General features: G+C 39.1%; 2 protein-coding genes across 5 annotated transcripts in view; one reads left to right on the top strand and one right to left on the bottom strand.

The window, feature by feature from the left end:
- The window catches only part of LOC309862876 (palladin), an 84,228-nt gene extending 68,858 nt beyond the window's left edge, over positions 1–15,370 (top strand). For 2 of the 3 annotated variants that reach the window (XM_082727287.1, XM_082727286.1), the window contains 6 exons: positions 2,582–2,676; positions 4,584–4,716; positions 8,175–8,382; positions 11,140–11,305; positions 11,833–11,966; positions 13,175–15,370. In XM_082727287.1, the coding sequence (XP_082583413.1) occupies positions 2,582–2,676; positions 4,584–4,716; positions 8,175–8,382; positions 11,140–11,305; positions 11,833–11,966; positions 13,175–13,347 (909 nt within the window). In that variant the 3' untranslated portion in view covers positions 13,348–15,370. Of the gene's footprint in view, positions 1–2,581; positions 2,677–4,583; positions 4,717–8,174; positions 8,383–11,139; positions 11,306–11,832; positions 11,967–12,127; positions 12,174–13,174 lie in introns of all 3 variants that reach the window. The other variant, XM_082727288.1, reaches the window with a different exon arrangement.
- The window catches only part of CBR4 (carbonyl reductase 4), a gene marked incomplete at its 5' end in the record, with an annotated part of 128,671 nt that overhangs the window by 51,016 nt on the left and 50,439 nt on the right, over positions 1–27,216 (bottom strand). Inside the window, one exon of one of the 2 annotated variants that reach the window (XM_082727295.1) lies at positions 11,217–11,348. The exons of the other annotated variant lie outside the window; for it this stretch is intronic. Within the exon in view, the coding sequence (XP_082583421.1) occupies positions 11,281–11,348 (68 nt within the window). The 3' untranslated portion in view covers positions 11,217–11,280. Of the gene's footprint in view, positions 1–11,216; positions 11,349–27,216 lie in introns of those variants that run through there. 2 annotated transcript variants of the gene reach the window in all.

The following is a 27,216-nucleotide window of genomic DNA, read 5'->3' on the forward strand; positions in this document are numbered from 1 at the left end:
CGAGTCCCGCATCGGGCTCTCTGCTCAGCAGGGAGCCTGCTTCCTTCTCTCTCTCTGCCTGCCTCTCTGCCTACTTGTGATCCCTGTCAAATAAATAAATAAAATCTAAAAAAAAAAGAGGCATTTGAAGGAATCAAAAAAGGAGGTAAGAGCATACTCAGGCAAGGTTAACTACTTGGGTGAAATTTACTGGAGTAAATCTGACACCAACCAAGGTGTCAGGACCCCTAAAAATTATCTTGTGCATATCTGTGCACACATGTCCAGTAAAACCATACCCATAATGAGTAGTGATAATTTATATCATCAAGATCTATTTGATATTTGGAAGATAAAGACCATCTTAGGTTGTATCATTGAAACTGGACAACATCTGTGTGAGACTCAGATACAGTGCCCTGGTTTTTACAGAAGAAGAAACAAAGGCTTCAACAAATTTGGTTGTTTGCCCCCAAAGTCTTAGGGAAGTCAAAACTCAAGTCCAGATTAGAGAACAATTTTTTTATCTGCTTCCCCAAATTCAAGGTTAAAGGCGGAGTTTAACTTCCATCTTTTTCTAACCACAGAAATGATTAGTTGATGTTAACTTCCCTCGTGGATCTTCTGGGTTTTAAACCACAAGAAAAAATCTTCCAAATTATATAAATCTATTTTAATCTATCTAGATTAAAATGATTTTCTTAAGTGGCAAAGCAAATAGTAAGGGAGCCATATCCCATATCACTAGAATTTTGAAGCTATTTGTGTGAAACAAAACAGAAGATTCCCTTGTCTTTAGCCCCCAAAAGACTCATGGATCTTACATGGTCACTTGTTAAAGCAGCTGCTATGATGCATCAGTTGGGTAATTTAACAGGGGTCTCCCAAGCAAGTCATGTCTAGATTTTTTTTTGTAGCAGGCATTTAGACAGGCTAGATGAAATTAATTTCCAGATTTCAGGCTAGCTTAGGGGGACTTCCAAGTGTTGCCAAGAGCTTAGCATGAGAGAATATACATCATGTGGTCTGAACTTTAGATAGAACAAATCTAAATTAGAAATATTCCCCCTCATAATGGTATACTTTGTGTGTCCTTGGAAATTTCAGGAGAGGCAGTGTTTAAATATGACCTCAATAGCAAATACTGTGAATGCTAGAGGAGGTTACATATTTAATGGGATAAGACTTCAGTTTTGTTTCTTTACGACCTCCTCTTTCTATTCGACAGTTCCCAATTCTCCTGTCTGTGTTACAGCACTATGTGTCTTTGCCTTTTTGGAGTGGTTAAGGCCCCAAAGAAGTCCAGGCCAGGGGGAGACTGTACAGCCCTCCCAACTGGATTCCTGTCCTCCACCAAATGCTGCTATGGGGTTTCTCTGTGTCCCCTCTACCACCGTGCTCCCTTACCCCAGTTCACGCTCAGGTGGAACTCAGCAGTTCCTCAAAACATACAGAACAGTTGTGCTTCTGCTACTTGTCTATACTGGAAACTTGGCAAAATGAGAGTTATTGGTAAATTTAGACTATAAGTGCACCTGAGGGCAGCTCATCTACTGTGAGCTAGAAATCCCTACGTCTAACCATTAATAAACTGCTTCTCAGTTTTCCTCTCTTGCTGTTCCCTCTGGCCATCATCAGAATTTAGACATACAACTGCTCACATCCTCCTGGGATAGAAGAGGAGAAAATCATCTATTTTGCTGCTTTCCTAGTAATTGGGGGAAAAAATAAAAGAAGGGGCTAAAACAAAATGCCAGAGTAACAATGGTGATTTATTCATATCATCTGAGTCCTCTATTACTTTCGTCTAGGACAGCATTTATATGTTTTCAATTTAAGAGATAAAACCTGAGAGATAAAATATAGCTTTTCATTAGAAAGGCCCACATCATATGACCCACATATTTTAAATACCTCATTACTTCTGGTTTTTAAATCATGACGACGCTCATGTCATAGGAACATGGTAACCTGTAGTCATTTACTCTCCTTGTTGTCCCCATGCGTACATCTCATGTAATGTTCATTTCATCATGCTTGCATCTCTTTTAATACATGGTTTTTAGAAGGAATACTACTAACATTTAATATACTAACAATGTATGTTAGTATATTTAATGTATATGTATTACAAAAGATATGTCAGAAAACTAAAATCATCTCGTTTGATTTCAGAATTAGCTACAACCAATAGGTATTTGACCATGATAATGGAATTACTGCAAGACAATTAATGTCCTTCTGCTATGTTTTATAATTCAACTTCATGTGTTAGGGAGACCGCAGCAGATTATAACTAATTCAGTAAGGACTGTCATTTTAAATACCATTCTAGATAGAATAGGAAAGTTTTTTTTTAATGGTTCAAAGAAAGACCTAGTCACCCAGTTCTTTAAATGGAGTTTACTGGTGAGTATGGAGTTTACTGATGAGTTTAATTCAGGGAAAGTACATTTCTGAGAGGGACTGGTGTCATTACTAATATGGCACATCGGTTTGTTAAGGACTGATGTCTTGTAGAGAACAGGACAGTAAACATGGTGCGTAGTGGTTAGCTGTTTTGCATGGCAAGTCATGTCTTTTCCTGCTGTCTCTCTGCCAGGGCCGCATCAGTTGTACTGGACGCCTAATGGTACAGGCCGTCAACCAAAGAGGTCGCAGCCCCCGCTCTCCCTCAGGCCATCCTCATGTCAGAAGGTATGTCACACATTCCTTCCTGTAGGTGTCCCTGCTATTTTTTGTTATTACTACAGATTCAACACTATTAGAATCATGGTGTATGACCACAAAACAGTGAACACAGAAGACAGAAGAATGCGAATATGGTCTTAAGGTGTACACACTTGCCTGGGTCCTTGATTATTCTGCTCCGTTCTGATTCAGAAAAGGGAAAGAAACAAAGAGTTGGTAAGGTCACTGGGCCCAGGTAGATATACTATCACTAATGTGTTACATAGGACCCAGTTTGTATATGAAGAAATCAAAGCTCAGCACCTTTAAATGGCAGGCACCTGAACATGAAAATACTAGTAAATGGTACACAAACATTCAAAACCAAACTTCTCCAGCCAGCAGCTGTCTAGCCATGACAAATTACTGCCACTAGATTTCTTAAAATCCGCTAATTTGCTAATGTTCAGTCACTTAGTTCAAAACAGTTTAGATGATAATTTTGTAGCTAAGAAGTTCCCTATTTTAAATGCCCAGTAAGTACTTGCTAACAATAGAGTGTGCTTTCTATTCCGAATTGTCCTGAGCTTATGCAAGGATGCTGACGGAATAATACTAGGCAGGGACGAGAAAAGGGTATTGCTTCCTAGTAACATATTTGCACTTAAGAAACTATAGTAAGTCACCTTGTCTGTCGTCTTGGGCCCTGTTTAGGTATTTTACAGAGCCTGTTTCAGTAGCCCTGACTGTAAACTGCAGGCCACAGATGCTAAGTTAGGCTCACAGAAGGTCAGCCAGAAACACTGAGGAAGCACCAAGCCAGTGCTCTGTCTGCACCTCACATGACTGGACACACAGCCCTTTGTGCAGCACTTTGGAAGATAGTTCTGATACCTAAACACATGGGGGCTTAATACTCTAACTTGTTTGTTCACAAGAACCAAGGATTGTGTGTATGGCTATAAACATAACGTGTTTAGTAGCAGATCCATTCTCTTGCATTGTTTCTGCTTTTCTTGTGTCTTTAGTACTTTTAAGCTTTTCCATGTGTCAGTGTCTCCTAGAAAAGCATTCTGCTCAGAAATTAGATCTGTACTTGAACAGTAACCTATATAATTGGTATTATAGTTGGTATATAATTGGTATATAGTTGGTAATTATTAGCCTGTTATACTGATCTTTCATTTGTTTTACTCTTTTTCTAGTTAAATGTTTTTACACTTCTCTTCTAGTGATTAGTGACAGAATTTATCTTCAATATCTTGTTCCTTCCTTACATCTTCCCTGCAATTACTTTAAAATGGTGTTGCTCTGAAAGGTGCATCTAGCAACATATTCAAAAGCAAGAGAGATGCACAAAATCTGGGAGATCTGCACAATTTTATTTTAAAGATAAAAACTATAATTTGTTTTCTTGGTTTATATGAAAGGAATTTTTATTAGAAAGATGAAATTTTTACAAAATAATAAATTTTAATTTCCTAAAAATTTCAAGTCACGGTGGAAAGTTATACTTTTTGTTGGAAAAGATTTGGTAATAAATGAGCAACAGCTGCTGCTATTTCTCGTGCAGCTTTCAAAAATACTTATTTAAGAAAAAAATAGGTAAATATAGAGTATTTCATTTTTTCCCATCTCTTTTATGATTTATATTAGTTTTAAGGATTAGGATATAGAATTATTTAAGTTCTCCAAATAGCAGACTATTAATTTCATAATTAAACTTTCAAATAAAACAAGATTTTGCTGGCTTTTCTGACTTTATGTGTGAACTTTAGGAGTAGAAATCAGATAAAGAAATTGTATTATTACTCTATGTATTATTAAAAATATCAAGAACCTGATAATGATAACTTCTATCTCCCTCTCTCCCCCTGCCCCATTGTGCGTTCTTTTCCTTCCATCTTTCTGTTTATTTTCTGTCTTGTCCTAAGGCCTCGTTCTAGATCAAGGGACAGTGGAGATGAAAATGAACCAATTCAAGAACGATTCTTCAGACCTCACTTCTTGCAAGCTCCTGGAGATCTAACAGTTCAAGAAGGAAAGCTCTGCAGAATGGATTGTAAGGTAAGAGTGTGTTAATGCCTGCAAATCTCTTCTCTCTCTTTCCCCCTAACTGCCATTTCTCTTGAGTTCCTTTTAAGGAAATTACGTAAGGTGTACATCTTTAAAATGTTTCCAGGGGTGCCTGGGTGGGTCAGTGGGTTAAAGCCTCTGCCTTTGGCTTGGCTAATGATCCCAGGGTCCTGGGATGGAGCCCTGAGTCGGGCTCTCTGCTCAGCAGGGAGCCTGCTTCCCCCTCTCTCTCTGCTTGCCTCTCTGCCTACCTGTGATCTCTGTCAGATAAATAAATAAAATCTTTAAAAAAATAAAAATAAAAAAATGTTTTCAGCTTACAAGGAAAAAAAAGGAGTGACATATACTGGATGTTTATATACTGTTTTGTCATTCTTTTCCTTTACATTGAAATTTTTATTAAATGTATTCCTTATTTAGAACTGCACATACCATACCGTACACAGTCACTGAGAGGTTTTTTCCCCTTTAAGTTTACCATTTTGTTGAAGTGATAAAAGTGTTCAATCTGTCATGTCCTAATAATTAATTCATTTATTTTCGTTCTTTTTTCATATAAATTTTGTAGCCATGTATCTACTCTCTTATTCCTCCCATTCAAAGAGCAGTTAGAGAGACATCCTCTCTTCCTCATTTCACAGCAGGGCTGCTTAACCCAGGGCCTTTGGGTAGGCAGGTTTCACTAGGTGTTGAGTTCTGCAACTGCATACAAAATTACGTGTATGATATAGCTTTCATCAGTTTCTCAAAGGAGCTCAAGACTGATGTTAAATAACCACTGCTGTGAATTTGGTTTTGGTTTTTTTGCCCCATTATCTAGTGATCCTAAATTTTAGTTCTTAAATATGGATAAGGTTTTTAAAATTTGGGCTCCCTCTGCTGGTTTTCACTGGGATTGCAGAACACAAATACATGATGCTTGCAGGATTAAATCTGGGTTTACAGAAATTTATATTTTAAAAACAGTACTCTTGGGGCACCTGGGTGGCTCAGTTGGTTAAGTGTCTGCCTTTGGCTTGGGTCATGATCCCAGGGTCCTGGAATCGAGCCCAGGGTCATTCTGCTTACTCAGCGACGAGCCTGCTTCTCCCTCCTGCTCTGCCTGCCATTCCCCTTGCTTGTGCACTCTAATAAATTAATCTTAAAGAAAAAAAAAAGTATTCTTAACAAAAGTATTTTATTTTCCAACATAATTCTTTTTATAGTATAAGCACAAATATTGAGTTTCAGCATATATGTATTTATTTTTGGTCTATAATTAAGAATCCATATAAACCACCTATAAAATAACATTGGAGTCAACAGGGGAAATTTTTAGATTATTAGATGATACCAAGGGATATTATGCTATGTACAAAAAGCATCTTAAAAATTACATTTTTTAGGGGCACCTGGGTGGCTCAGTGGGTTAAAGCCTCTGCCTTCGGCTCAGGTCATGATCCCAGGGTCCTGGATTGAGCCCCACATCGGGCTCTCTGTTTTACAGGGAGCCTGCTTCCTCCTCTCCCTCTCTCTCTCCCTGCCTACTTGTGATCTCTGTCAAATAAATAAATAAATCTTTTTTTTTTTAATTACATTTTTTAGGAAAAAATTATCAGTATAAGCTTTAAGAAGAAAAGAAAATCGGGGCGCCTGGGTGGCTCTGTGGGTTAAGCCGCTGCCTTCGGCTCAGGTCATGATCTCAGGGTCCTGGGATCGAGCCCCACATCGGGCTCTCTGCTCAGCAGGGAGCCTGCTTCCTCCTCTCTCTCTCTGCCTGCTTCTCTGCCTACTTGTGATCTCTGTCAAATAAATAAATAAAATCTTTAAAAAAAAAAAAAAAGAAGAAGAAAAGAAAATCATGAAAATAAGCCTTTCACTAAAGCAACAGATAGATTCCCCCTCCCCCCCAAAAAGCATTCCCTTGCCTTTTAACCTGTTAGGTACTTTCCTAGATACTGACTACCCTTGACTTGGTACTAAGCTCAAATAACTAATCCAACTCTGATAGTAACAAATCTGCTCATCTGCCTCCTCCCAATTCCGTATCAGCTAAGAACATGTTTCTGTTCAAAGTATGACCTGCTTACAATAACCTTAGATTCCTGAAACCAGGCTTGCTTTCTTTACATAATCAGAAGGGCTGGAATTCAAATCAGGGTAGAAAAACCCACCCTTTTCCCTTTGCTTGAATGTGATTAAGTCTGTCCACTGGCATATGTGCACTGTGAATTAGGTGGGCTGAGTGCACAGCGCCTTGAGCAATTCTCCTCCTGCATATACCCTTGGCCTTGGCCAGGATCTAATCTAGCAAGGTGGGAACAAACAGTGCCACTTCATTTCTTTAAACCCGGGAAAGGCCTAGAGCCTGACCAGAGAGAGGTGTGCATTCCCTCTTCCTCCTTACCACCTCTAGGGATCTCCAAACAGGTGAAGCAGTGAACGTGGAGAGCTGGGGGAGAACCCGTACACAGAGAGGAGGACAGAGAGGCAGACCTTCCCAACAGCCAAGCTAACTATTGCTGTCTTTGTTTCCAACATGTCTTCATCCTTTTAACCAGTAATTTTACTTATTTTTTTCTCCCTTAAATTCTTAAGACCTTTGTTACATGTATGGAGAGAGGCATCTTGTAAGTAATATAAATGAGAATCACACAACAAGAATGGAATCTGGCAGAGCTGGGTTTTCTAAAGAATTACAGTCCAACTGACATCTTTTTGTATGAGATTTCCTACTAGTAAATTTGGGATGGCGGGGGTGGGGGGGTGCTTTCCTTAATGGTGTTTTTCTTCCCTTTCACAATCAAAGGCAAAACTATAAAGAGCTGACAGATGGCAACCATCCCTACCCTTCACAGCACAATGTGTTATTAGCAATTAAATGTGCTTTTTAATCTGATCTCTGGTCAACACAACTGTCGTGGTCTCAGGATTTTATGTTTCCATTGTGATGCTAATTTGTTGAGATGGCTTTCTGGGTAATTTCATATTGCTCTTGTTACTTAGTTTCAAGGATTATAAAATAGTAATAATAGCTCTGTGTGCTGATGGATGCATTAACTGATGTCTCCATAGCTATGGCAACCCTCTGATAACAGCTTTATAGCGTGTACCTGCCAGTTGAGTAAGCATTGTTGTTATTGTGGTTGGACACCTTTTCCCAGAGAGCTCAGAGCCTTGTGCTGACATCATCCCCGGAATCTTTATGACCCTGGTGAGGTAAGACAAGAACAGAAATCTTTAAAATCCGCATTTTACTTTTCTCTGGGTTGCTCTACAAGGGATGTTTAGAAGTAACGCCATGATTGCTTAAGAAGCCATTGAAAGGTTTAAGCAAAAGAACAACACAAGCTGACACTAAAAGCCATCTCTTGTATTACCAAAGGAGGAATTTATGGTGGTTTCTTAGCTATTAGTGATTTCATTTTGTTTCAGTATTACAGAAATTTGTATGTTCCTTTCTGGTTTAGGTCAGTGGGTTACCAACCCCAGATCTAAGCTGGCAACTAGATGGAAAACCTATACGCCCCGACAGTGCTCACAAGATGCTCGTGCGTGAGAATGGGGTGCACTCCCTGATCATAGAGCCAGTGACCTCACGAGATGCCGGCATCTACACGTGTATAGCCACCAATCGAGCAGGACAAAACTCATTCAGCCTGGAGCTTGTGGTTGCTGGTAAGCAAGTCTGTGAATTTTTTTCTCTCAGAATGAATTATCAGATTCAAAAATGTAAATTAATCCTACATTATTAACCAATATGGAAAATAAATCGAACTGCTGAAAAAACAGATTGTATGATCAAAACAGCCAATTAAGGACATAAGGCTTATTAGCAAATCAGAAACATTAGGGTTTTGTTTTTTTTTTCAGTGTAGCCATCATTATCTTTCCTATCTCCCATTAGCCTGGCCGAGAGAGGAGTTTAGCAGCTGTTCTGAGTCATTCTATTCTCATGTGTGTTGGCCTCCTAAGTTACATAGAGAAAGAGCAATGGTATCATGGATTCCAGAACCAAACTTGATATATACAAGAATTTGCTCATGGGGTGGCTGGATGGTTCAGCGGGTTAAAGCCTCTGTCTTCGGCTCAGGTCATGATTCCAGGGTCCTAGGATTGAGCCCTGCATCATGCTCCCTACTCAGCGGAGCCTGCTTCCTCCTCTGTCTCTCTCTGCCTGCCTCTCTGCCTACTTGTGATCTCTGTCATAAATAAATAAATAATCCTTAAAAAAAAAAAATTTACTCATGCATAAAGTTCTGCCTACTTTTTAAAGTAATGTGCAGTGGTGTCAAAATTTAGATTTGAAATGTTATCATCTACCCCAAGTGTCATGGTCAAATTCAGATTTGCTTTTTAATGAATTATAATTTTAGGTAAATTTCATAAAATTATATATAATGTATAAAATCTTACCCTTAGATAAGGAAGGTTTATAACACCCTTAGAAGCTGAGCATAAGTAAGAGTCTATTAACTGTTCTCTTTTTAAAAAGAATATTTATTACTTATACCTTTGTTTGCAGAGTGCTTCATTTATATTATCTCAGCTGGTCCTCACAAAAGCCCTCAAAGATAACTGGAGCAAATTTCCCTCATTTTACAGGTGTGGAAGCTAGAGTAAGTGACTTTCCCTGGGCCCTATTCTGTAAAGTGAGGGCCAGAGGCCAGTACTCCCAGTATTCCTTCCCACACTGAGCCACTGCTCTCTCAGGAAATAGAGTAGCCGTAAGAATAAAGTGCAGGAGGGCCTGGCTAAAATCCTAGATAACGATTCTAATAAAAGTACCAGGACATTTTTACACAGTACTGTCAGATACCCAGGCTGTTGTGTTGTGTGTTAACCATGCTTTCAAATTTTACATCAGGTATTAGATATTCCTACACAACTAGGATCAATTTCATCCAACCCACTAAACATCCTTCTTTCAGCTAAAACTGTTCAACATTCTGCTGTCGACTGTTCCCTTCAATCCTGTCTTCCCTTCAGGACTGAGACGTGAAGGTCTGAGAGACACAGGCATCTTGGTCTGTGCTCAGTCAGCACTTGCACTGGAAAGGGGGCAGAGGGCACAGTAATTAGAAGCCTCGCGTCTTTAGCATCAACTCTCAGTTCCAAGCCCAGCTCTCCTGTATTAGCTGTCTTTTGGCAAATAGAGAACATCTCTGCAGCTCGGTTCCCCCATATGTAAGATAGGGGCCATAAGGTGTCACAGAGTGTTTGTAAGGACTGTGTCATTTTGTAAGGTTTAAATTGTAGGAAGCTCTGCATCACCACCAGCACAGCAGTGCTCCAGAATGGTGGTGTGATTCAACTGGAGATTGCTTTGACATTAAGGTTCACTTTATAACATTTATGCTCTCCTCAAAACTGGGACCCAGAAAGAATATTGAGGTCTGTTCCCACTTCCTCCAAAATAGGCTGGGTCAGGAAACCATGTGAAATACAATAAAAATGTAATCCTCTACCTCATGCAAACTCATAGAGAGTCTTAGGTGTCTGAAATTTTCAGGAGTAGTTTTTATCCTCTTCACCTGCTTCTCCCCTGGTTGTTTTGCTTTGATATATCTGACACTCCAAAGAAGAGGGTGATGGATAAAGACATCCTCAAATGCATTATTGATAGCTCAGGAGAAAGTAATTAAACTTTATTCTTTCTCTGAAGTTGTTTCCACCACAGATGTATGAAAACAGTTTCCCATCAGATAGTAACATTCAGAGGGTTATTAACAAATAGTTCTGATTTTTTTCAGACTGAGTAATAAAGTTGTCTTTTATGGCTTCCTTCCTTCAGGGTAATAAAAACATCTTTTTATAGCTTCCTTCAAAGAATACAAATTGGAATTCGTAATTTATAAGATGTACATTCCTAGTTTATAAGTAACAACTGAAAGCTGCCAAATTTAGATAAAGATGTCTCCCCACTCTTTTCCTCCTTTAAATCCTATACTATGTCTCACATAAGCCAAGACTTACAAATCTTCAGTATCTCCATAGCAAACATTTCTGACCACAAGGAGGGAATCCAAGTGGATCAAATTCCTAGAAATACTTATTCTCCTCAGAGTCACTAGGTGGCAGTGGTTGGTAAAGGTTGTGAGTGCTCGGTGACATCATTAGGAGTGAAGCCATCCCAGCTGCTAGCAAAGACTTCGGAGTGTCACGCAGCCTGTCAGACAGGCATTCTGTGGAGCAGATGGCCAGTAGACTGTGTGGGCCTGTCAGACTTGAATTAATTGATGAAATAAATGAGTGAAATGAAGCAATTCTTGGTAAAAGTAATTTGGAGAGAGGACTAGCATCCTACTGCCTGAAGTGAAAAATGGTATCATAAAATAAAAGATACATTTAAACAATGTTTCTGAAATCTTCTGAATTCTTTATAGGGCTACCTTTGTGTACCACTGATCGATAATTCATCTCCCATTTCCATAGCTAAAGAAGCACACAAACCCCCTGTGTTTATCGAGAAGCTGCAAAACACAGGAGTTGCTGATGGATACCCAGTGCGACTGGAATGCCGTGTCTCAGGAGTGCCACCGCCTCAGATATTTTGGAAGAAAGAAAATGAATCACTCACTCACAGCACTGACCGAGTGAGGTGAGAATACACAATGACTTAATCCACATCTGTTCAATAGGTCCTGAGGAAACATAAAGAGATGCACTTTATGTAGCACATAAATCTCTGTGAGAGTCACGCTATTGATAGTATCAAAGACAAAAATCACTCTTTACCCTCATGTATAATTAAGCTTCTGGAAGGAAGCTCTCATTGTATGTGATAAACATTCTAACTTAAATCTCAGGGGGATTTTTTTGAGTGTTTACACCTAGAAGAAAAAATGAATTCATTTGTGTCCGTGGTGATACAGAAACTATTCAGTGGGTTTTGTAAAGGCCAATCCTCCACTAGAAATTAAGTGCGCACATTTATTCAACCTCTTGATGTCTGCTCTTCTTTCCCATTAACTTTAATGGGGCTAGCAGCCTTTCCAGAATAAGTATGACCCTATTATCTGCTACGTGCCCAATTCTGTTTCTAATGATCTAATTAAAAATGATGCTTCATGTCCAAAGCCACTTTTTAAAAATTTAGAACCCTAATGTCTTTATCCATTTCTCCAGCATGCACCAGGATAATCATGGCTACATCTGCCTGCTCATTCAGGGAGCTACAAAAGAAGACGCTGGGTGGTACACGGTATCAGCCAAGAATGAAGCTGGGATTGTGTCCTGTACCGCCAGGCTGGATGTTTATAGTGAGTGCCACTTCGTCTCCTCTCACTGCAGTTACTCATTAAATCATGAAAAAGCAGACATCTGGACAGCCAATCATACTACTTTTTATATAAGCTTATAAACAACTGCAGAGTTTTATTGGCCTGAAATTTCATATTGCTCTTTCTCTTTCTATTTATAGTTTCTCAACATTAATAGTGAACTACACCAGGAGAACAAATACCCAAGTATCATTCAGGAACTTTGCATTACTAGCAAAATATGCATGTTGATTTCTCTTACGTTGGCTAGTCAGTTGTGGCTTCCTTATGCAAGCATCCATAGGAGTTAACAGTAGGCGAAGGCATAACCACGTCTTTCACATTTTCTTATTACTGTGTTCTGCAAATGACTGCCCTTTAACATTTCTTGTTATATCCTACCACAGCGTCTTACTGCACTCTAAATGTGTGTACCATTGATCCCGGAATGCATCTTTTCTGTGGCTTAGCGCTTTTCTCTTTAATATACCTTAAGCAGCTCAGCAGTAGTTTTGTGACTGTGTATGTGTATTTGTGTACATGCATTTTAAAGAAGCTTATTTCTGAATTCACAGACTAGTACAGTAGCATTTTGTGATCTATTGGCATAAAGAAACCCACTAGAAAAAAATTAAGAACTGATGGCAAATTTTACCTCTTGTTGAATAGGAAATAATTTTGTGAGGTTCTTCAGGTATTGAGTGACCTCAACCTTCCCTCCTGCCCACTTCTTTCCAATTGACTAGTGCTAAACCATCCATCCTGAGTACCTAACCACTGTAATTATTATGACATTTGTACATTTTGTGCTTTGAAGATGTTTTTTAAAGAGGGAGAGAGTTGAGAATTAGGAAGCTGAGCGACTGTTTTTGAAGGACTGTGCTGCAATAAGTATTAACTTTAAAAGAAACTACACTTCTTTACTACCTAGCTGTACAGTCCCACTACCCTGGACAGAAAGTAAATCTGCAATATATGAGGAAAATTTGCAAAACTGTGCTTGCATTGCATTTTAGGATTTCTACCATGCTAAAGAACATGTGCCTGAAAAAAAAAAAAAAAAAAAAAAAAAAAAAAAAAAAAAGAACATGTGCCTGGTATATATGAAAAAACATTCTGTATTTACTTGAAACATTTAAGTGCTTTCCAGGACATCTTGAGGGTTTTTTTTTTTTAAATCTTTTTTTTTTTTTCCTTTTCTATTGTAGCCCAGTGGCATCAGCAGCCACAGAGCACCAAGCCAAAAAAAGTACGGCCCTCAGCCAGTCGCTATGCAGCACTTTCAGACCAGGGACTAGACATCAAAGCAGCGTTCCAACCCGAAGCCAGCCCATCTCACCTGACACTGAATACCGGCTTGGTAGAAAGTGAGGACCTGTAATCCAACATTCTTGTTAACGCTGAAACACTGAAACAGCCGCCATTGCCTTGAACAATATATTCCTTTGTCACATTATGTAAAGGGCAAAACATACCTTTGACTATAAGAAATAAACACCAAAATAATACTTTTCCTACTTGATATACCAAACTTAGAGTTTCAGTAGGTGATGCTCATAGAAATGTACACATTGCACAGAAAATCTTCATTCATCATCCAACTTAAAACTTGTGGAATCTCTGTGATGAAAGTGATCTGAAATGCCAAAATGCTCATGGAAATCAGCTGTTCAAAGGTAACCAGAATTTGTATTCTCCATAGTGCCTTAAACACTAGCTGTAGGTGCTACACAGCATGACAGTGTGGAATGCTTAACAGGAGGCAAATGTACCGCAAATAATACTAAAATGTTTCTAAGTGGGCAGTGTGTTCAGACAGCTACAGTGAACCAAGTGCAATATATAGGGATGAAAGGAAGAGGAAATGACAAATCCAAGTAAATGCCTTGTTTTTGCAAAATTGTTTTATATTAAATCATAAGGAAGGAATTACTGGCCTTAAATTTTATTAATATCGAGAGCTTTCTAACAAGGTTAATACGTTAGTTCTTAACCACCTTCTTTATGTGTAGTATTTTCTTTTCATGCTACCTTGGTAGGAAGCTTACTTACAAACCATATTAAAAGGCTAACTTAATTATAAATAATATAAAGTATTCCAAATAAAGCAGAACTGTATTACAGTCCATTCCACAAAAGACATCCAAATCACCCAAATGACCAAGGCATATAGTATTCAGCGGAAAGAGGGGTCTTGAAGGAGTAGGAAGAATGAAGGAAAACGCTACCAGCACACTTGTACTCATTTAGATAAAAGTAGAAGAGGCAGGAGACATGGTGAAGGCCAGGCTCTTCTTTGGTTTTCAAAAAGTAACCTAAAGTATAGGTAAAAAAACACTGCCATTCAAATGTCAGGGGATCTAGGGTCAGCTGGGAGATTGGAGCACATGTGCTATGGAAGTTCCAGTGTCTGAAGTCTGTGTAGTTGCTGAAGAGGTTAGGTGTGTTGAGCAAGTGGAAAATGGACCGAGACTGCAAGACTGGCATCAGTGAGGAAACTGCCAATAAGAGCTAGTCTACTGGAGGAAAATGGAGACTTGGGAAAGACAAAACAGGTTTGTGCCACAATCAATTTTTTTCCAATGGCACCATGATATGGTGAATGGAAAATATGAGTTCACTTCCATGCTGCCATGCAACCTTGCCTTAAGAAGGTGCTAGGTTCCGGGTAGTTGGTAAATGCATCTCTGCAGAGACTGATTTTTGAATGCATATGATCCTGCAACAGCTAGACTGACATGATTCTGACCAGACTTGATGGTTTTAAGTCGGAACCAATAAACTTTAAAAAGGAGGAAAAAAACCAATTTGGCCAGATATTATATTATAAAACATGAGGTTTTAATGGTACTTTGCTATGAAAAGAAAACACTGTATTCCTTATGCAAAACACATATATCTTTCATTATTTATAATAAAAATGTTGAACTGTCTTAGCTCAGTTAATGCAATATATAGTATTTTTTAAAATAATTTTATATCTGTGTACCACCCCATATATTTCATATTACTGCTTCACATGTACAGCTTTCTACTTCTTTGTAAGAACACCAACCAGCCAAGCTTTAAATGACTAATAGGCTTGATCACTGGGTGGCAGATGTTCTTTGCAGAGTAGTGCAAGTTTCTTTGACCACACTTGTATGCGTTGCTAATATGGAATTTAAGATACCATACAAAGTCTTTCATGGACCTAGCTATATCGTAGAATTATGACTTAACATCCTATCTTACTTGCCAAATTTTTCTGAATGTGACTGTTTGCTAATTTGCTGGGTTTGGGATTGAGTAGCATTATTTGCCACCTTTTATGTTGTATTTATAAAAAAGTACTATCATACTACTATTTGGATTGTTGTGCTGGTGTAATGTGGATTTAACATCAATAAATATTTAACAAATAATAGTTGCAATTTTGTGAAGCAAAACACTCCATTGTTTTAGTTTTCTGTTGCTTATGTCATAAATTAGTATAAACTTAGCTCACAGGTCTATAGGTCAGAAGGGCTAGGTTCTGCACTCTGAGTCTTACTAGGCTAACATCAGCACATCCACTGAACTACATTCTCATCTGGAGCTCTTCCAAGTTCAAGGAGTTGTGACAAAATTTATCTCCTTGCAGTTGTAGGCTAGAGGCCTCAATGTAATCTGTTGGCTAGGGGGGCACTCTCAACTCCTACAGGCCGTCTGCATTCCTTGCCACGTCATCCCCTCCATCTTCAAGACCAGCAAAGAGAATCTCCCTCAGAATGGATCCTTCTCATGCCTTGATCTTGTCAGAGGCCCAGCCCCTTCTAAGGGATCACATGATTAGGTCAAGCCCAAGTGAATACCCCTCTTTCTTAAAATGACCTTAATTTTTTTTAATATAATTAAAATCTCTCCAAAGCAACACCTAAATTTGTGTTTGATTGGATAACTGAGAGAAGGTGTGTGTCCACCAGGAGGCGGGAATACTGGGAGCCATCTTAGAATTCTGCCTATATGCATGTATATAATGTTGGTTCCTGTGATGCCCTATGGGGAAAGTATACTATGACCCCAAACCATATGCCCTCTCTTGACATCTATGAAATTAAATAGAGCTCTAGTTCAAGATGGATGACAGGATCCTGAATCCACCTCCTCCCACAGACACACCAAATCAACAACATACATAACAATTTCTTCTAAAAGAAACCCCCAAACTAACCAACTGATTGCTACACATTAGGCAAATGAGACAACCCACATCAAACACATGTAAGAGGCTGTAACACAATCTTGCCCTAAATGCCACCCCTGGCACAGTAACCTACAATCAAGAGGGAACTCAAAATCCCAGACTTCAGTCTCAGGATCAAAGGATTTGAACACATGAGTACCCCAACTTTTTTTAAAGATTTTATTAGTACCCCCAACTTTTAAGACCTGCACCCGAGAGACAAGCCCCAAGAATATCTAGCTTCACAAGCTAGTGGGGCCTATAGCCACAAGACCACAAGGCTATAACAATCTGACAAATAGTCCTGAAAGGCTCCAACAGGGTCACACACCCTAGGGACCAGTCTTTCTATGAAAGAAGCCTATTTGCTTATCTTAAAGCATCAGCCTGAGTGGTAGACACCTAATTTAATAAACATCCACGGGTATACTGAAATAATCTGAAGACTAAGGCTGCTGAGTACCAACCATCTCTACGCTTACCCTCTGCCTCGCTCCGGGTCACTAGTATTTTCAGAAAGAAGCTTGTGCAAATGTCTGGCACCCTGGTTTTTGCAGCTGCTGCCCAGGAGATACCTCTTGATTGACTGGCTATGGTGGCTAGTGGAGGCAGATCCCTGTAAAAGTGTAAGAGACTGTAAGAGAAAAACAGTTCTTAACCACCTACAGCCCAAGAGCGGAACAGGGGCAGAATGAAACACAGTCTTCCTGGGAGAGAGGACTATTTGCTTACCCGTACAGATGCAGCCTGAGCGGCAGGTTTCTAATGAAACACACATCTAAGGGCCAACTTTAATCCTCTCCAGAGACCTCTAAGGCCAGGCACTATCTTGACACTCTCCCTCTGCCTCACTCCGGGTTGCTGGCCTCTCCCCAAGAGGAACCTGTGCACATGTCTGAGGCCCTGGTTTGTGCATGCTGCCCAGCCGATACCCCTTGACAGCCTGGCTCTGGGGCCAGAGGATTTATGTTCATGAGTCCCATAAGATTAGTGAGAAACAGTTCTTAACCAGCTATTCCCAATATATAACCCCTAAGATTCCCCAGCCAAGACACAAAAGAGAGCACACTGAAAAGCACTGCCAGTCTCTGTGAAAGGGACAATTAGCTTGTCTTCATAGCTGTGCCCCGAGGGGAGGCTTGTAATTAAAGACACTACCAGAGGCTGACTACAGTCCCCTCCAGAGACCAGAAAGGCCACCATTGCACATCTTCAAGCTCTCCCTCTGCCCTACCTCAGTTCACCAGTTATTTTCAAGAAAGGAGCTTGTATCTACATCTGGTACTCCTGGTACTCCTGCTTTCCCAGCTTCTTTCCAGAGAGCCTATCCCTTGACAGCCTGGCCCTACTGGCCAACAGGGTTTGTGTTCATGGGCTCAACAGAATGGTGGCAAACAAAGAAACAGCTCTTAACTGGCTATTCAGTTCAGTATTCAGCGCAGAAGCAGCAGATATGCTCTAGTCCCAGTCTTCCCCCAAAAGAGATATATCTGCATACTTTAAATGTTGCTAAGAATATGGCTTTCAAACAGCCTGAATCTAGGTGCTGACTGAGCTTCTCCAGTTAGCACAATGACAGGTCTTGGCACAGCCTCAACTACCAGGAGCCACTAAGGATGAAGTAGGCTGCTTGGACAGTAACAAAGGTTTGAGCTAAGACTGGGTTGGACAATAAAATTCATCTCCTACACAAGGCTACTCCTTCAAGACTGGGAGAGGTGGCTATTTTATCCAATGCATAAAAACCAGGAGTGTCAAGGAAAATGAACAAACACAGAAATACATTCTAAAGGAAAGAACAAGATAAAACATCAGAAAAAAGACCTTAATATAATGGGATTAAGTGACTTACCTATTAAGAGTTCAAAATAACATTCATAAAGATGCTCACCAAGCTCAGGAAAAGAATGAATGAAAAAAGTGTAAACTTCCATAAAGAGAAAGAAAATATGAGTCAGTACAGCAAAGAGAAGTCACAGAGCTGAAGAATACAATAACTGAGCTAAAAAATATAATAGAGAGGCTTAACAGCAGACTAGAGAGAAAAAATTGGAGAAGATGATGGGGAAAAAGAGTAGATGAAGAAAAAAGGATCAGTGAACTTGAGGCTAAAGCACAGGAACATGTTCAATTATGGCAGCAAAAAGAAAAATGAAGAGTTAAGATAGCTTATGGGACTCATGAGACAACATCAAGCTGATCAACATCTGCAGTATAGGCATCTCAGGGGGAATAAAAGAGAGGAGTCAGAAAATTTACTTCAAGAACTAAGAGCTGAAAACTTCCCTAACTTGGAAAGGGAAATAGACATTCAGATCCAAGAAGACCATAGCGTTCCAAAAAAGATGAACTCAAAGAGACCACACCAAAATATAACTGAACTGTCAAAAGTTAAAGACAAAAAAAAAATCTTAAAAGCAGCAAGAGAAAAAAAAAACTTGTTACATACAAGGGAAGTCCCATAAGACTATCAGATTTTTCAGCGAAAACTTGGCAGGCCAGAGAACTGGCATGATATATTAAAAGCGTTGAAAGGAAAAAAAAGTCTGATCAAAACTATACTACCCAGTTACCATTCAGAACTGAAGGAGGATAAAAGAGTTTTCCAGACAAAAGTTAAAGTCTGTCACCATTAAACCAACCTTACAAGAAAGGTTAAAGGGTCTTTCTTAAGGTGAAAGGAAATGACACTAATTAGTGGCAGGAAAACATATGAAAGTACGAATTTCACTGTTAGAGGTAAATAGTAAAGGCAGTAGATTAATCACCTATAAAGCTAGAATGGGTTAAAAGACAAAAGGAATAAAATAACTGTAACAACAATAATTAGTTAAGGGACACACAAAATAAAAAGCTAACATGAAAAACAAAATGGGTGGGTAGAGTAAAAAAGTATGTGTGCAAATTTAAGTCCTTATCAACTTAAAGTAGACTTACCAACATAACTTGTATTATGTAAGCTATAAGCCTGATGGTACCCACAAAGCAGAAACCAATAGTAGACACATGAAAGCTAAAGGAATCTAAACATACTGCTATAAAAAATAATCAGATCACAAAGAAAAGGGGCAAGAGAAGGGAAAAAGCATTTCTAAACAATGAGAACAAATTAACAAAATGACAATTAGCACAGGTCTATCAATAAATACTTTAAATGCAAGAGACTAAATTATCCAATAAAAAGACACAGAGTGGCTGAAGAGATAAAAACCAAGACCTATCTTTTTTTTTTTTTTAAGATTTTTTTATTCATTTATTTGACAGACAGAGATCACAAGTAGGCAGAGAGGCAGGCAGAGAGAGAGGAGGAAGCAGGTTCCCCACTGAGCAGAAAGCCTGATGCTGGGCTCGATTCCAGGACACTGGGATCACGACCTGAGCTGAAGGCAGAGGCTTTAACCCACTGAGCCACCCAGGCGCCCCAACCAAGACCTATTGTATCTTACGCTTCCTACAAGAGACTCACTTCAGATGTAAGAACACACACACACTGAAAGTGAAGGGATAGAAAAAGATACTCCATGAAAATGGAAACCAAAGTAAAGGTGGGGTAGATAAAGTCTGTTTTCTCTGATAGCCGTTAAGATAGTAATGAGATAAAGAAGGTCATTATAAATAATAAAGGGGTCAGGGACACCTGGGTGCCTCAGTCAGTTAAGCCACTGCCTTTAGCTCAGGTCATGATCCCAGGGTCTTGGGATCTACTCCCACATCCAGTTCCTTGCTCTGCAGGGAGCCTTCTTCTCTCTCCGCCTCTGCCTACCACTCTGCCTGCTTGTGTACTCTCACACTCTCTCTGGCAAATAAATAAATAAATTAAATCTTTTTAAAAAGGGGGGGGTCAAGCCAACAAGGGGATACAATATTTGCAAATATTTATGCATCCAACATAGAGCACCTAAAGATATAAAGTAAATATTAATGCAAACATAAAAGCAAATAGAAAACACATTTGATCAAAAAGGAGAAATATATAGCAATATAATAGCAAAGGACTCTAACACCCCACTTTCATCAATGGATAGACCATCCAGATGGAAAATTAATGAGGAAACAGTGGCCTTAAACAATACATTAGGCCAGATGGACTTAACATATATACAGAACATTCTATCCAAAAGTAACAGAACACATTCTCCTCAGGGAACATTTTCCAGAGTGGATCACAGTTTAGGCCACAAAACAAGTCTTAATAAACTTAAGAAGATTAAAATAATATCAAGTATCTTTTCTGACCACAATGGTAAGAAACTAGAAACCAATCACGAAAAGGAAACTGGAAAATTCACAAGTATGTGGAGATTAAACAACAGGATACCAAACAGTCAATAGGTCAAAAAGGAAATCTTAAAAGGGAAATCAAAAAATAATGTGACGAATGAAAATGGAAATATATCAAAACTTATGGAACGCAGCAAAAGCAGTTCTAAGAGAGAAATTCAGTGCTGGGAAAACTGGACCAGCACATGCAAAAGAATGAAATTGGACCACTATCTTATATCATACATTAAAAAAATAAGTAATTTGAGATGGAATAAGACTTACATATAAGACATAAAAACCATAAGACTCCTAGAAGAAAACAATGGCAGAAAGCTTCTTTTTTTTTTTTTTTAAGATTTTATTTATTTATTTGACAGAGAGAGAGATCACAAGAAGGCAGAGAGGCAGGCAGAGAGAGAGGAGGAAGCAGCTCCCTGCTGAGCAGAGAGTCCGATGCGGGGCTCGATCCCAGGACCCTGGGATCATGACCTGAGCCGAAGGCAGCGGCTTAACCCACTGAGCCACCCAGGCACCCGGCAGAAAGCTTCTTGACATCAATCTTAGTGATGATTTTTTGGATCTAACACAAAAAAACAAAGGCAACAAAAGCAGAAATAAACAAATGGGACTAGGTCAAATTACAAAGTTTCTGCATAGCAAAGGAAACCATCAATAAAACAAAAAGCAAACCCACTGAATGGTATTAAATACTTGCAAATGTTGTATCTGATAAAGGATTAACATCTAAAACATATAAGGAAGGAACTTCTACAACTCAGCAGAAAAAAAAAAATCTTAAGAAATAGGCAGAGGGTCTGAAATAGACATTTTTCCAAAGAAGACACACATGGCCAAAAATACATAAAAAGGTGCTAGACATTATTAATCATTAATGAAATTAAAATGAAAATGACAATGAAATATTACCTCATACCAGTCAGAATGACTATCATCAAAAAGAGTAGAAATAACGAGTGCTGATGAGGATGTGGAGAAAAGGGAACATTTGTGCAGCTGGTGGGAATGTAAATTGATGCAGATGCTACGGAAAACAGTATGGAGGTTCCTCAAAAAAATAAAAACAGAACTATCATATGATCCAGCAATTCCACTTCTGGGTACTTAACCAAAGGAAATGAAAACACTAACTCAAAAAGATATATGCAACCCTACGTTTCTTGCAGCATTATAGTAGTCAAGACATGGAAGCAACCTACGTGTGCACTAATGAATGAATGGATAAAGAAAATGTGGTATATATGGTAATGGAATATTATCCAGTCATAAAAAAGGAAATTTTGCCATCTGTAACAATACAGACAGATCTTTAGGGCATTATGCTAAGCGAAATAAGCAGACTGAGAAAGGCAAATACTATATGATTTTATGGAATTCAAAAAATAAAACCAAAATTAGTAGCAGGGGCTGGGAGTGAGCAAAATAGTGAAGGTGGTCAAAAGGTACACACTTCCAGTTATCAAATAAATAAGTCCTGGAATGTAGTATACAGCATGGTGATGCCTATTTGAAAGTTGCTAAGAAACTCTCTTAGACTGTTGGTGGGAATGCAAGCTGGTGCAGCCACTCTGGAAAACAGTATGGAGGTTCCTCAAGATGTTAAGAACAGAACTAACCACCCTATAACCCAGCAATTGCACTACTGGGTATTTACCCTAAAGATACAGATGTAGTGAAAAGAAGGGGCACCTGCATCCTAATGTTCATAGCAGCAATGTCCACAAGAGCCAAACTATAGAAGGAACTGAGATGCCCTTCAACAGATGAACGGATAAAGATGTGGTCCATATATACAAGGGAATACTACTCAGGTGTCAGAAACGATGACTACCCACCATTTGCATCAACATGGATAGAAATGGAGGGGATTACGCTAAGAGAAATAAGTCAAGCAGAGAAAGACAATTATCATATGGTTTCACTCATGCATGGAACGTAAGGAACAGCACGGAGGACCACAGGGGAAGGGAAGGAAAACTGAACATGAAGAAATCTGAGGGAGACAAAGCATGAGAGACTATTGACGCCAGGAAACAAACTGAGGGTTACAGAAGGGAGTGGGGATGGGCGGATGCGACAACCACATGATGGGTGTTAAGGAGAGCACATGTGGTGATGAGCACTGGGTGTCATATACAACTAATTAATTGTTGAACACTGTATCAAAAACTGATGATGTACTATAAAGTGGCTAACTGAACATAATAAAAAAATGAAAGTTGCTGAGAGAAGCAGGTCTTAAAAGCTCTCATCACAGGAAAAAAAATTTGTGTGTTGATAGATGTTAACTAGATCTTACTGTGAGCATTTTGTAATATACAAAGAATCATTAAGTTGTACACCAGAAACCAGTATGACACGTATCAATTATGCCACAGTAACAAAAGATATAAAAAGAAACTAAATACATACATCAATATATTAATCATTATAATCCTGCAATGAAGAAATTTTTCAATCTAGTGGTATCCCAAAGAAATTGCCACAGGATGTTTTTCAAGAAGTCTGTCATAAAAGTCTTCTTTTTCTTCAGTCCCCATAAGACCATTAACAACCTGGGCAAAATGCCTGAAGTGAGAGCACATAGGCCAATTTTTCTTACAATAAAGCTTCTGATTCTCAGGCTAGGAATGCTCATCCTCTTAGACTTCTTCAATCCATTATAAGCACCATCAACTGACATTTCCCTAGGAAAAAATGTGTCTATCAATGCAGGAAAGTTCCTATCTACATGACAAGCAAAGAATAAAGAAGTTGTGGGGCTGTGTGGGCACCAGGCAGACTGCTGCTATCACTATCTCTTAAGAAGCTATCACATCAGCCTGAGACATTCAATGACTCAAGTTGGTGCTCTGCCAAAAGTGCAAATCACTACATGTCATAAAGGTGACAATTCAAAGTGTAATAAGCTCTTCTGAGAAAGAAAGTACTTAGAAATAGAGCTCCAGGGGTGGTTTGGTGGCTGTCAGTCAAACATCTGCCTTGGTCACAGGGCATGATCCCAGCATCCTGGAACAGAGCTCCGCACTGGGCTCTCTGCTCATCGGGGAGTCTGCTTCTCTCTCTCCCCTCCCCCTGCTTGTGCGCACGCCCTCTCTCTCTGTCTCTCTCTGCGTCAAATAAATAAAAATAAAATCTTAAGAAGAAAGAAAGAGAGCTCTAAGGCCTGAAGCCTGGGGAATGGCTTGTTGTTACAGAAATGTGAAGGCTAAGCATTGTCCTAGGTGAGAGGAAGCACAGCTACTGACTGATCTCTAAGCTTTAGAAGGACTTCAGGTAATTTCTCAATCTCTTCAGCTCAATCAAAAGTAGGATAACAATTATTTGTAGAAGGAGGTATAACTAGGGCCAAAGATTTTGAGATCTTCAGAAAAAATTTTATGTGGCCTAATTCTTCAGTTTCTGACTATGGCAAAGTGGCTCATTAAAGTAAATATGTAACTAAAATTATGACAACAGAACTCCACACATGTTGTATATAAAAACAATTTATGGGGAAAGGGGAATAAAAACACTCAAAGGAGTCACACAAATAAACTGACTATAATTCAGAACAAACTCCCTTCCTTGATTGAAATGAATATAAGTTGTTACTATTTGGCTGACTGCACATTCCTCCCTTAAATGTATAAAATAAGAAAAAAATGTGTCAGGAGGAATGTGTTCTTTAGATGCAGTAAAACCTCCCTACCCATGAAATTCTTACTCTACCCAAAGAACACCCATTATCCTTTCCTAAATCATAAAGATTTTAGCTTTCATTAGAAAGATGTTAAATCACTCTTGTAAAGGATAATTAGAAAAGGGGGTTTAAAATAAAAGCCTGAGTAAAAACAGAGAATTTGGGGCGCCTGAGTGGCTCAGTGGGTTAAGCTGATGCCTTCAGCTCAGGTCATGATCTCAGGGTCCTGGGACTGAGTCCCGCATCGAGCTCTCTGCTCAGCAGGGAGCCTGCTTCCTCCTCTCTCTCTCTCTCTCTCTCTGCCTACTTCTCTGCCTACTTGTGATTTCTCTCTGTCAAATAAATAAATAAAATCTTTAAAAAAAAAAAAAACAGAGAATTTGGCGATAGAGCCTTGTGAAAAATAAAAGAAACAGAAGAGAGCTAAACCTTAGAGCCACAAGAGGGAAGAAGTTGGAAAATGGCTGCCACCAGGTGTCAGGCCTCCACTCTTGTGGGCTCTGCATGCTGCTCTCCTAGTCCAGCTGGCTAAAGCCACACAATTCAGTACACTCAAATGTGGCTTGAGAAAACCCAGCGTGGCCAATGGAGGCTGACCATACAAGACATACAGAGCAAGGTTTTAAGAGGTCACTTACAACCTTTCGTTATCAAAAAAGCATCACAGTATGCTTGGAGTCAAGAACTTTGAGTTGTAACATCACAGGCAAGGTGAACATGTAAATGGGGAACTAAACCAGGCCTCTGAGAATGCAACACTATTAAAATTTTCATACTCCCTTTTTCTTAGTAAATTTAAAAGTATTTATAGGACCTTCATGGGTTCACTCTCAATTTTAGTCTCTCAACCTTACATTTTAAGTTCGCATAATATTTTAAGTCCATCAACCACAAGAGATAGTTTAATTATGAATTTGGACTATATATATTTTTCACAAATTGTTAATTATGCAAAAGAAAAAGTACACTGAAGAATTTAATAGGAAAAAATGTTGACGATCATTCTTTTGGTGTTTATAAAATAAAGAATTGGGCAGGGTATTATTTAATGCCACTGTGCTGCTAACATGCAATGGAATTTATGTGTATTCATTTACATTCCTATATGGTGTAGTCTCAAATGTTTGCTTATTGATTCTCATAAGTAGAGCCTGTCAAGCATACAAAACCAGAAAATTCATTATAAATACCTGTGCTGTTCAGAGCATGCAAAACGAAGATTTTACCTACAGTATGAGATACTGTCTTTATTCATACTGATTTTTTTTAAAGATTTTATTTATTTATTTGACAGAGGGAGAGACAGTGAGAAAGAGAGCACAAGCTGGGAGAGGCAAAGGAAGAAGGAGAAGCAGGCTTCCCACTGAGCAGGGAGCCTGATGCAGGGCTTGATACCAGGACCCCGGGATCATGACCTGAGCCGAAGGCAGACACTTGAAGTCTGAGCCACCCAGATGCCCCTATACTGATCTGTTCTTGATGTTAAATTTTTATCTAAAAATTTACTGTGCCTACTTCACAAAAAACAACTCCAATTTTATAACTGGAGTTTAAATATTTAAATTAACATGCTTTCACTAAATTCTATCTTTTGGTAAGTTTTTCTCAGAGCAGTAGTTCTTCAAGTGTGATCCACAGACCATCAGAAACTTACTGGAAATGTAAATGCTTGAACCCTGAAGCACACCCACTGAATTGGACTCTGGGCCGGGGTGGGGGTGGGGGTGTGTATCTAGCAATCTGAGACAGAGCAAAGTCTCCCGATGATCCTGGCACAGAAGCTATTCTTAAGAACCACGGTCTCAGGAAAATCAGAAATCCTAGTTCTCTCCCTGCTCAGTAGATTCTAAGAGCTGTTCTTTGTTGCATTCTCAAAGAATCTGTGAGGTTAGTAAATAAATCATTTCCTTTGGAAAAGACAGTGGTATTTTCATGTGGTTCTTCAGAGCACCTAATGAGAACAGCAGACTAGTAAGATTCCTATCTGTTCTCCACCAATGAGATATCTTGAAGAGAATTCAGGAACTTTATCTTAATTTGCTTAAGTACTACTTAAGTACCTTCAGCAGAGGCAGACTTACATTATCTGTAAGTAACCCTAACATATTATACATGTTCAGATTCTTCAGGATGCTAGATAGCAAGCACCAGAATCCTCCCCAATGTAGGAGAGAGGACTCTCTGATGAAGGAGGTAAATTCTCCCCATGAATGTCCATTCACCTCATGAAAATAACATACTATCACAAAATGTGAATAAGTTATAGAGAAACATCCATTTAAGTGGAACTGCTAGGATTTCCAATTCCAGACGGTACCTTAAACACACATTTTTAGCTCCACTATGTCCTAAAGCAACAAAAACACAACCCTCAAGAGTATGCTTGTCTGTTTCAGCATAAATCTTCGGATTTATGTGAAATAAGATAAAGAGAAGGGAGACAAGACCAATGCAAGAACACTGTGACAGTAGAAAATAGATGGAATCTGGGTCCTAACTTACAGCAGATTCAAAACTAAATTCTGGCTAGAATGAGAAAAACTAAACAACCCAATTTCCACGGCAGATGCCCAAAAAAGACTCTATATGGTACTTTTGGAAGTCAATATGATGGCAAGTTTAAAAGAGCAAGACTGGTTGAAAATATGTTTTAGAAGCAACTGGACTCTCTGATCCTATCCTTTGCACACAAGACTAGATGGCAAAACACAAGCTCTCTGGACTGGTCTGAGAGACCATCAGGCACCCATAATGATAGGACACCACTTAATGAGGAAACAAGCTTTCTTCCCCTTTTTCAGTTCCAGAATGCTGACAGCCAGTAGGCCAGACAAGTAAACTCTTCCTGGAGAATCAAGAGAAAACCAGCAGATATTCTGGTTTTCAAGGTAGGGTCCAAGAAAGCCTGAGAATCTCTAGATCCTCTAAGAGAGTAAGCAAGGTAACATTTTCAATGTTATTTGCCATTTTCACTCTCATTCTCTCAAAAGTGTCAAGTTTTCAAAGGCTATGCTAAGTGTGATACTGCAAGGTATTAAAAGCAGAAATGAATGTGAGTCCAGATGTCTTCTATTAAGCTAGAT

Source organism: Mustela nivalis, assembly GCF_964662115.1.
Source record: "Mustela nivalis genome assembly, chromosome: 4".
NCBI classification, from domain to species: Eukaryota; Metazoa; Chordata; class Mammalia; order Carnivora; family Mustelidae; genus Mustela; species Mustela nivalis.